The 12,023-nt window shown below is 40.5% G+C and overlaps 1 protein-coding gene across 1 annotated transcript in view; it reads left to right on the top strand.

Annotated features, from left to right (window-relative positions):
* DHTKD1 (dehydrogenase E1 and transketolase domain containing 1) overlaps positions 1-12,023 on the top strand; it is a 53,737-nt gene that overhangs the window by 16,232 nt on the left and 25,482 nt on the right. Inside the window, 5 exon segments of the mRNA XM_032624493.1 lie at positions 955-1,166; positions 1,931-2,125; positions 6,051-6,320; positions 10,924-10,988; positions 10,990-11,093. Of these exon segments, the coding sequence (XP_032480384.1) occupies positions 955-1,166; positions 1,931-2,125; positions 6,051-6,320; positions 10,924-10,988; positions 10,990-11,093 (846 nt within the window).

Below are 12,023 nucleotides of genomic sequence, written 5' to 3'. Positions count from 1 at the left end.
TGTATAACTGAATCACTTTGCTGTACAGCAGAAATTAACACAACATTGTAAATCAACTATACTTCAATTAAAAAAAAAACAAACCCAAAGATACAAGTGTCGGTGAGGATGTAGAGAAAAGGGAACTCTTGTGCACTGTTGGTAGGAATGCAAGTTGGTGCAGCCACTATGGAAAACAGCATGGAGGATCCTCAAAAAATTAAAAATAGAACTACCATATGATCCAGCAATTCCATGTCTGGGTATAAATCTAAAGGAATTGAAATCACTATCTTTTTTTTTTTGAAATCACTATCTTAAAGAGATATCTGCACTCCCATGATCATCACAGCTTTGCTCAATCAGTATCAAAGATCTAACATTTATTGTAAGAAACCATACACGATATAAAGAAAATGTTGGTTTGTTAAATTCATATTGTAGGCTTAGGCAAATGACTGATAATTGATTTGGTGCTGGGCCAATCACGTACTACAAACCTTTCTTTTCTCTGGCTGAGATTCAGGGAGATTTCCTTTTACCCTAGAATATTGCTTTGCTCTCAATATTAATTCACATTAAGACCAACTGTGCAATAATAGGCATTGCTTTATAGATATTAATAAGACTTGAACATTTTGGTAGATAGATATTTCAGATAAAGGTATACATATGATTTGTAGCTATAAAGCAGATGAAAGGTAGGTTCACAATTTAGTTCGAAATGACTATAGAATCAAAATTTGGCATAATGCATCATGGCTCTGTTCGAGAGAAGGAAGATTTTTATTCCCTCTCCTTTTAGTACCTTTATGGCCTTTGATCATATTTTTAGTTTTGCCTTTAGAAAAATCTAGATAACCCAAGTTACTTGGAATGAAATGCTCTGAATTCAAATAAGGATCTTGGTATGTTCTATAATTAGTTACATGGTTGATTATTCTTTAAAATGATCCCTTTGATTCCATTTCATAGGATTACTGAACATGGGGAAGGAGGAGGCCTCTCTCGAGGAAGTGGTAGCCTATCTCAACCAGATCTACTGTGGGCAGATTTCTATTGAAACCTCCCAACTTCAGAGCCAGGAGGAGAAAGAATGGTTTGCCAAGCGGTTTGAGGAACTGAAAAAGGAGGCATTTACCACAGAAGAGCGAAAACATCTGTCAAAACTAATGCTAGAATCTCAGGTATAAAAGTAGCAGCTAATATCAAAGAAACAGGTCGATTCATTTTCTACAAAGACATATAAATATTGAAGAGAGGGAGTTAAGACATGAACTCTCTGAATGTAGCCCCATTTACCCCACGGCCTCAACACAAGGGGCAGTGTAACACATACCACTTTATTCTAAGTAGAAGAAAGTAGATCACCAAACAACAGAACTATTGGTTCTTCTCAGAGTCAATATGTTTTATGTATTTGTCGATTCCCTCTATAGAAGCCTGCAAAATCCTTAAGATCTTAGTTCTCTTTTTATTACCTGAAGTGATAGAAAAAAAGGAACTGTATGTCAAAGAGGCTCTCAATACAGATTAATGGGATTGAATGTCTGTCAGGGCTGTCATCAGGACTCGGGCATATCAAGATGACAAGAAACCTGTTCCCAGTAATGTGGGTGGTTGGCTAGTTTGCAGCCCAGATGAAATGCTATTGTAGAGCCCTGTACTAAAACTCAAGTCATGGGAAAGGCCCGGCATTCTGAGGGGATTCCTGTTGGGGTGAGTTCTTCTACCACTCAGGTTGTTTTCTCTGCATCCCTGCTGCTGTCTGGTGTCCTCGGCAGGGCTTTCCTGCCTGGCTCTGGGTGACTTCTGTGCATCTCTGCGGTCTGTAGTGAAGGAACCCTGTTGCAGCTGCTTGACGTAGTGTGGGGTCTTCTTAAACGTGTTTGACTTTGACCCAAGTAGTTAGCTGTCCTGTAACTGATGCATCTGACATGGTGTTCCATAGGAGCTTGACCACTTTTTGGCCACCAAGTTTGCCACGGTGAAGCGATACGGAGGCGAAGGAGCTGAAAGCATGATGGGCTTTTTCTATGAGCTGCTGAAAATGGCGGCCTACAGCGGGGTAACCGATGTCATTATTGGGATGCCACATAGAGGGAGGCTGAACTTATTGACAGGCCTTCTGCAGTTCCCTCCAGAGGTAAAAGACTTTCTATGTTTTCCACTATTCATGTACAATTGACTATAAAAGAATAAAACCAATGGTAATAACTGGTTTTAGAAAACCGACTAAGCATATGAGCCATTTGTCCAGGAGACAGCTTAGTTAATTTTTTTTTGATTTGAATTTTATTTTATTTGTTTATTTTTATACAGCGGGTTCTTATCAGTTATCTATTTTATACATATTAGTGTATATATGTCAATCCCAGTCTCCCAATTCATTCCCCCCCGCCCGCCGCCACTTTCCCCCCTTGGTGTCCATACATTTGTTCTCTACATCTGTGTCTCTATTTCTGCCTTGCAAACTGGTTCATCTGTACTGTTTTTCTAGATTCCACATATGTGTTAATATATAATATTTGTTTTTCTCTTTCTGACTTACTTCAGCTTAGTTAATTGATGAAACCTGTTGCTGTTGAATGGCCCTCTTCTTTTTCCTTTTGTTTGTTTATTCTTTTGGCTGTGCCATGTGAAATGTGGGATCTTAGGTCCCCAACTAGGGATCGAACCCGCATCCCCTGCTGTGGAAGCATGGAGTCTCAACCACTGGACCACCAGTGAAGTCCCTGGACCTGGCATTTAGGTTGATTTTCTGTATCAACTTACAGAGGTTCTTCACTCAGGGAAGTGAAAAGTTAGTTTGTTTCCTACGGATGATACAAACAGATAAATTCTGTTTTTCAAAGCATGCTTCCCCTACTTCATAAAAATCATTCAGACAAACACAAAGATCTGTGCAATTTGATACAATTTTACCTTACAAAAAAGTCATTTTTACCTTGCACTTATTTGCAGTTTATAGTTAATAGATTGTATGAAACTAGTTACACATTGTTATCTCAAGAGACCCCTCTAAGTGAGTGGTTTTATGGGTTATTGGATCTTTGTGTTCCTGTTCTGTCCAACTCAGCTGCTCTGTAAGTCTCGAAAGACTTGAGGGTCAGGATGGAAGATTTGATGTCAGGGAGCATCAGAGGGACTCAATGTCTGATAAGGTTGTGGCCCTTACGTGTGGATAAACCTCATTACTGTTCTTGGCCAGGAGATTAAAAATAATTATAAACGTTAAAGGACCTTTCAAAGTTAGATGGAGTTAACGGAGCCTATGGAAGGATGTGTTATCCTTGAGAATATTAGAAGAAACACATGGGAACCCTAGTACGCTGTTGGTAGGAATGTAAATTGGTGCAGCCACTGTGGAAAACAGTATGGAGGATCCTCAAAAAACTAGAAATAGAACCACCATATGACCCAGAAATTCCATTCCTGGGTATATATCTGAAGAAAATGAAAACACTAATTTGAAAAGATATATGCACCTCAATGTTCATAGCAGTATTATTTACAATAGCCGATACAGAAGCAGCCTAAGTGTCCATCAACAGATGAATGGATAAAGAAGATGTGATACACACACACACACACACACACACACACACACACACACACACACACACACAATGGAATACTACTCAGCCATAAAAAAGAATGAAAATTTGCCATTTGAAACAACATGGATGGACTTTCAGGGTATTGTGCTTAGTGAAATAAGCCACACAAAGATAAATACTGTATGTTGTCACTTATATGTGGAATCTAAAAAATAAAACAAACTAATGACTATAACAAAAAAGAAACAGACTCACTAAGAGAACAAACTAGTGGTTACCAGTGGGGAGAGGGAATCAGGGAAGGGCAGTATAGCAGTAGGGGATTGAAAGATACAAACTACTTTGTAAAAAATAAATAAGCTACAAGGATATATTGTACAACACAGAGAATATAGCCAATATTTTATAATAACTATAAACAGTATAATCTCTAAAAATTTTGAATCACTACGTTGTACACCTGAAATTTATATAATATTGTAAATCAACTATACCTCAATTCTAAAAATAATTTTTTAATGAAAAAAATATATGTGATGTCATGTCTAGGGGCCAAGCTTTACCTTTATTATTCATACCTCAGTGTTTCTGATGCTAAGAGACTGGTAACCAGCTTTGAAAAGACACCTTAGAAAAGGTAGAATACAACAGAATAAAGTAATGGACAGATGGAGACATGTGCTTACATACCTGCAGAAATTCTCTCTCTCTCTTTTTTTTTTTTTTTTTTGCCTGCTCCATGCGGCTTGCGGCTTGTGGGATCTTAGTTCCCTGACCAGGGATGGAATCTGCGCCCTCGGCAGTGAAAGCGCAGAGTCCTAACCACTGGACCGCCAGGGAATTCCCCTGCAGAAGTTCTTAAACCAAAAATTGCATTCCTAAAATATCCCAGACAAAACAGTTACTGAAAGACACAGAAGTGATTATCAATGATCATATTTGTGAGAAACACACCCATCCCTATACTGTGTGAGTTTGTGAACTGGAGAAGCTTTTGGGTCATTCAAACCATTTGGCCAGTAGAGAATAGCATGTTTTTGGTAAATACCTTGGTTTGAGACCCAGATTTGTAGCCGAGGACCTTTAAACCATCTAGTTAATTTCTCTTGCTCATTCATTTTTTTTTTTTTAAATCTCAAACTCCTAATTTATCCCTCCCCTTCCCCTTTGGTAACCATAAGATTGTTTTCTATGTCTGCGAGTCTGTTTCTGTTTTGTAAATAAGTTCATTTGTATCATTTTTTTTTTCCTTTCCTTTTTTTATTTTTGGCCATGCTGCGTGGCTTGCAGGATCTTAGTTCACAGGGACTGAACCTGGGCCCTTGGCAGTGAAAGAGCAGAGTCCTAATGACTGGACTGCCAGGGAATTCCTGTATCATTTTTTTAGATTCCACACATAAGTGATATCATATGATATTTGTCTTTTTCTGTCTGACTTATTTCACTTAGTATGATAATCTCTAGGTCCATCCATGTTGCTGCAAATGGCATTATTTTGTTCTTTTTTATGGCTGAGTAATATTCCAGTGTCTGTGTGTGCACACACACCATATGTTCTTTATCCATTCATCTGTCAATGGGCGCTTAGGTTGCTTCTGTATATTGGCTATTGTAAATAGGGCTGCAATGAACGTTGGGGTGCATGTACCTTTTCGAATTAGAGTTTTCTCTGGATATATGGATCATATGGCAACTCTAGCAACTCTGTTTTTAGTTTTTTAGCTTTTTCATTTTTAAAATGGGTAGTAACATCTATGTCATAGAAGACTGTGAAGATGAGGTGACAGAATGTATGCAGAGAAGTCCTTTGAGAACTGGACAATATAGTTTTTAAGATGCCACTTGCACTAAGCAGTGTATGTCATTCCCTGACTAAATGGGATTAACTTCTTATTTGCCTCTCTACCTTTAACAAGAATAATACAAATTCTTTTGGAAAATACATACTAACAGGTACATTTAAGAAAAAATACTTTGCTTATTGCAAGGCAGAGGTATCTTACCATCTGCATCAGGCTAGACTCTTCTGAAAGTGCTGGAACTTCATATGACTGAACATCTCCAAATAGTTCTGTGCATTCGAGCAGTTACAAGTGTGTGCTTATCTTTATTTATTTAATTTTTCGCTGCGTTGGGTCTTCGTTGCTGCCTGTGGGCTTTCTCTAGTTGTGGCAAGGGGGGGGCTACTCTTCATTGCGGTGTGTGGGCTTCTCATTGCAGTGGCTTCTCTTGTTGCGGAGCACGGGCTCTAGGTGCATGGGCTTCAGTAGTTGTGGCACACAGGCTCAGTAGTTGTGGCTTACAGGCTCTAGAGTGCAGGCTCAGTAGTTGTGACACACAGGCTTAGTTGCTCTGTGGCATGTGGGATCTTCCCGGACCAGGGCTCGAACCCGTGTCCCCTGCATTGGCAGGAGGATTCTTAACCACTGTGCCACCAGGGAAGTCCCTTTTTTTGTGTGATTTAAATGAACCACCTCTTTCCATTTTTTCTTGTATGTTTATTCGGCATAGCTGATGTTCCGTAAAATGCGAGGCTTAAGTGAATTTCCAGAAAATGTCTCAGCCGCTGGCGATGTCCTGTCTCACCTGACGTCCTCGGTTGACCTGGACTTCGGTGCACACCATCCCCTCCACGTGACAATGCTGCCCAACCCCTCACACCTGGAAGCCATTAACCCTGTGGCTGTTGGGAAGACTCGCGGGAGACAGCAGTCCAGGCGGGATGGGGACTACTCTCCAGACGGTTCAGCTCAGCCTGGGGACAAGGTCATTTGCTTACAGGTACTAGTAGCTTCAGGAAGTGAGGCCTGAGGTTGGAAAGACCAGGAAGTAAGAGTGTCCAGGATGGTAGTTACGACAGGAGATGGCAGATGTTCCAGATGAAATTGAGATGAACTTTTGGGAAAAGAAGATTTTTGGGGTTCTTTAAAAAATTAATAGCAGATGTGAGGTGTAGTCTCAAGGCAACTGACTTTTATTTTTGACTGATTTAAAAAAATTTTTTTAATTAATTTTTTTATTGGAGTATAGTTGATTTACAGTGTTGTGTTAGTTTCAGGTGTACAGCAAAGTGAGTCAGTTATACATATACATATATCCACTCTTTTTAGATTCTTTTCCCATATAAGTCATTACAATACAGTAGGTTCTTATTAGTTAACTATTTTATGTATAGCAGTGTGTATATGTCAATCCCAGTCTCCCAATTTATCCCTCCCCGTTCAAGGCAACTGATGGAGGTCTTCACTGTGTTTTTCCTTTCTTGAGTTATGAATTAATTAAGGGGATATAGACCGGCATACCTGCTACTGTTAAGAGGACAGATGTCATTACTTCACTGAAATTATAACCCTCTTGGAAACGACGTGGTAAACGACGTGGTATCTGTCTGTCTAACAAGGCTGCAAGAGTCTGGATTTATTTTATTTGCTTGTTTGTTTGTTTTCCAATGAAGGTCTTTGGCATTAAGACAAACAATACAAATTATATAATGTATTGCTTCCTCTGCCCCCCACTTTTTGGTAGCCCAACAGGTATACTTTAGAGGTTTATATTGTGGGTCACATTTTTCTTCTGCAAGTATTCATATAAATATGAACGTTTAGGGACTTCCCTGGTGGTCCAGTGGTTAAGACTCTGCACTTCCACTGCAAGCCGCGAGGGTTCGGTCCCTGGTCAGGGAACTAAGATCCCACATACCACGCCAAAAAAGTAAAAACATAAATATGAACCTTTAACTACTGGATAACTACTAATTAATCCTGGATATCAGTAACTGAGTCTTCAAACCCAACGGAAATAAGTAAATCTACAAGGCAGTAGAATATTTGGCTACATATACAAATAACCACATTATCTTATTGTTAATTTTCCATGGGCCAGAAACTTGTAGTAAATAAATTGGGGGTAAGCAGAATTGGATTTGATTATGTTATAGTATTTCTAAATAGAAATCTTCAAATCATTAGCCAGACATTCTCTTCACCTTTCACTTGAATTCATGAGACTCTAAAATATTTCAGTCACTCACATTTTCCCAGTATATTAAGCTGATCTTAAGGCTGATTTCTGAAGTAAGAGGTGAAAGTGGCATTTTCTTTAAAGTGATAAGAAACTGCGCTCTTCTCTCTGCTTTGTGTTCCCAAAACATTTTGCCCTGCTGTGTCTGCCTGGGTCTTGCCTCACTCAAGTTCAAAATTCTAATTTAATGTGGGAACTTGAAATTTGGAGTCTATAAAATCATGGTGGGTGAGACTCTGGATACTACTTTTGCTGTCTGTCTTCTGTTCATCTTGGTCCTGAATGTGGTAGAAGTGGATTGTCATATGTGATCCTCTGTGTGTGTCCAAGCCCCCTGCTGTGTTTGGCTGAGCAGTTTCCACTGCCCCCAGCATTCCTTGGGGCTTATGGACCTGACTCCTGCAAAGCTTTATGGGCATCATGGAGTGTTTTCTCTTTTAAGACAGGAAATAAAATTAGCAGATGACACATGGCTTTAGTGCCAAGAACCCTAAGACTATGATAAAATGACGCAAGTTATGAACAGATGTTATGTTCTCAGCAATGCCTCTCCTGTAAACGCTTTTGTAAAGGAGTGGAAGAGACACCCAGCTCTCTTCCTTGCTTTACTGGTCTCCTTTTACATCATTACTCCACAAGAAGTCCCATCAGCAAGGAGGCCAAAGGGTGTGGAGTGTTCAGATGCTAGGAACCCCTTGACCCTGTGTGGACTGCCGTGCAGCTGAGGGTTGGACTTGACAGTGTAGCCCGGTGTAGAAAAGACAAGGATTCTGGAACCAAGAAGCACTGAGTTCAGATCCTGGCTTTGCTGCCTTCTAGCTTGGCGTGCTTGGTTCTGTTCCTCAGGTTCTCTGAATCTCAGAGGTCAATGGGAGTATGTTACATTCCTTATAGTGTTCTGAGGATTAAATGAGAACATAGTAAGTTCCTTAACCCAGGCGAAAGGCTTGGAGGGGTGGGGAAATAAGTCCAAAAAATGGAGGCATCAGGACTTTCCTGGCAGTCCAGTGGTTAAGACTCCACGCTTCCAATGCAGGGGGCACAGGTTCCATCCCTGGTTTGGGAAATAAGATCCCGTGTGCCATGCAGCGTGGCCAAAAAAAAATGGAGGCATCACAGTAGGTCTAGTCCTTGGCACGTGAAATACATACTCTTTCTGAACCTTGGTTTTCTCATCTGTGAAAAGGACAGTGGCGATTCCCTTACCTGGCCCCTACACCTGATTGTTGAATGGATCAATGGAGATAATGTACATAGCATTGTGGAGGTGACGTAAGGGTATGTTATCACTACGTCTGGATATTCTAAAACGTCAGTCATCCCTGTAGGCCCTAGCAATGGGAAGGTGTGGGCTGGAGATTTCGCTAAGCAAAACAGTGCTTCCTTTCTTAGCCAAAATGTTTTACCTATATACAAATTACTCTTTTAGGACGTCTTCACTGTCATTAAAAAAATCTGCTTCCAAGGATTCCTTCTTTTTATTTATTTATTTATTTATTTATTTTTGGCTGTGTTGCGTCTTTGTTGCTGCACGCGGACTTTCTCTAGTTGTGGTGAGTGGGGACTACTCTTTGTTGCGGTGCGCGGGCTTCTCATTGTGGTGGCTTCTCTTGCTGCAGAGCAGGGGCTCTAGGCACTCGGGCTTCAGTAGTTGTGGCTTGAGGGCTCCAGAGCTCAAGCTCAATAGCTGTGATGCACAGGCTTAGTTGCTCCGCGGCACGTGGGATCTTCCCAGACCAGGGCTCGAACCCGTGTCCCCGCCTGCATTGGCAGGCGGATTCTTAACCACTGCGCCACCAGGGAAGCCCAAGGATTCTTTCTTCATTCATATTTAGGTCTTTTATTTCTGCTATTATTAGAACCACAATGGTTACCATATCAGGTCACTTTAATTAATTAATTAATTTATTTATTTGGCTGTGCTGTGCATCTTTCAGGATCTTAGTTCCCCGGTCAGGGATTGAACCCAGGTCATAGCAGTGAAAGCGCCGAGTCCTAACCACTGGACCACCAGGGAATTCTCCATATCAGATCATTCTATTCTCTAGCTGAGCATTTTGGCTGTTTATGATAGTAGCCTTTTATTTAATAACTTTTTAATTAAAATACATTTGTCATATAACATCATGTAAATTTAAGGTGTACAACATATACCTTATTGATATAACAGCCTTTTATCCAGCATGAAGTCAGTGGAGCTCATACTTTCTCCTAAGGTCTGCAATTCCCTCATTATTTGCTTTCAAGTTTTCTAAAAAAAATTTACCCCCTTTTCTACCACTTTCCGTTTACCAGTTTTTTTGGTTTTTTTTTTTGCGGTACGCGGACCTCTCAGTGTTGTGGCCTCTCCCGTTGTGGAGCACAGGCTCCGGATGCGCAGGCTCAGCGGCCATGGCTCACGGGCCCAGCCGCTCTGTGGCATGTGGGATCTTCCCAGACCGGGGCACGAACCCGTGTCCCCTGCATCGGCAGGTGGACTGTCAACCACTGCGCCACCAGGGAAGCCCATACCAGTTTTTTTTCTTAATTAATTTTTTATTGAAGTATAGTTGATTTACAATGTTGTGTTAATTTCTGCTGTAAGCAAAGTGATTCACTTATACACATATGTGTACATTCTTTTAAAAATTCTTTTCCATTATGGTTTATCACAGGACATTGAATATAGTTCCCTGTGCTATACAGTAGGACCTTGTTGTCAGGTTTTGTGCTATTATGATCTAGCAGACTTCACAAGTTCTGGAAGAATAGCACATTTCAGAGATTTTCTTATAATAGTATTTTGCTCTTTCCCCAAAGCCTCCCTTCACTTGTGTATGATATACTTACACCCCCATGCTCCTGTCTTTGCTGTCACATCATTCTCATTTATGTTCACAGTGGTGGCTAATACACCCAGTGGGATTGAGGTGATGTGAGCTAAACGCAGTCTCGTTTTTTGGGGAAAATGATTGGGGAAGAGTGAGAGTTCGAAGCTGTGCATTGGTCTTAGTGTCTTGCAGGCTGTTTTCATGATTGCTTTACTAGAGTTGATTTTCCTTCTACACCTCCAATCACCCTTCTGTGGTGCTGCTGTGAACACTAGCGTGTTGACGGGCATGTGAGAAGTGATGGGTATAGGTGATGATGTGGGGCGGAAGGAATAGGTCAACTGGTGGTGGCTGCAGGAGGAAAAGGGCTGATTTAGCATCTTTGAAAGCTGCTTGAGATCAGCCTAACCATTCTAGGAAATCCTATAACCGGCAGATTTTTAGGAGGGCAGGGGAGCAGTGAGAGCATGGTTGTTTTTATTCCTGTTACTATTGAAAACCTAAATTTCTCCATCCCTTACGTTCATTTTCTTTTTTTCTCCCCCATGATCTAGGTTCACGGTGATGCTTCTTTCTGTGGTCAAGGGATTGTTCCTGAAACATTTACACTCTCTAATATCCGCATTCAGAATTGGTGGGAGTGTCCATTTGATTGTCAATAACCAGCTGGGTTACACCACTCCTGCAGAAAGAGGAAGGTCTTCCTTATACTGTAGTGACATCGGTATGTAACACAGGGAAGAGTTGATGCTGTGGAGTCAGACAAGGAATTCCTGGAGAAACTTCTAGTTCACTCAGAACAGTGAGCCTCACTGCTGGTCCCATTTTAAATTTTGGATCAGATATGGCCAGTGGTCACCAACAGTGTTGTTAATATTCCTTTAAAAGTCTGAGTGTGATCTTAAAATCCAAGGAAATAAAACAAGAGTAGAATTTAGAGGGTGCAATCTCAAAATGCTTAAGTATCTAGTTGAATGATCTGCTGGAATCCAGAGATAACACAGTTAGTACAGCTAGAGCAATTGTCTTTAAGATAATCAGATTTGGAGTACCCAGGATCACAGTCAAAGAGGATATGTTCAACCGGTAAACTTGGCCAAGTGGTCTGGTTGGAAATCAGATGTGAAGAAGCAAAGTCAGCTTGTTTTAACCTGTGGAAACTAGTAGTATTCAAAGAAACACAGGGCTTTTTATTATTCATTCCCTATTTCACAGAATTTCCAGAACTGTTAGATGGTAAGAACTGTTCTGTTTTTATATCTAGAGCCTGGCCTGGACGCCTTTTGGGGCTACCTATATGAATTTTTTGTAATTAGTTAGGTAGAGATTTGAAAATTCATTCTCAGTCTTCTCTTTGGAGAAAATCCATTTTTTTCTTGGATACATCCTTTAATGACCCTTTTATCTCAGGAAGAAAGATAATAGTCACGATGATAATAACAAATAAGTATCAGTTGTGATGTACCAGGCTCTGTTAAGCACTTTATATGCATTAACTCGTTGCCTCTTTAGGACATCACTAAGAGGTAAGAGCTATTATCCCAGTGTTACAGACAAGGAGACTGAGATTCATAACGTTACCAGGATCACACAGAGCTGGGACTTGTCACCTGGCCTCTAAAGTGCAGGTTCTTTTTTTTTTTTTTTCATAAAG

The sequence above is a fragment of the Phocoena sinus genome, chromosome 2 (genome assembly GCF_008692025.1).
Source record: "Phocoena sinus isolate mPhoSin1 chromosome 2, mPhoSin1.pri, whole genome shotgun sequence".
In the NCBI taxonomy this organism is placed as follows: domain Eukaryota; kingdom Metazoa; phylum Chordata; class Mammalia; order Artiodactyla; family Phocoenidae; genus Phocoena; species Phocoena sinus.
This window is presented reverse-complemented; position numbering and strand designations above follow the sequence as displayed.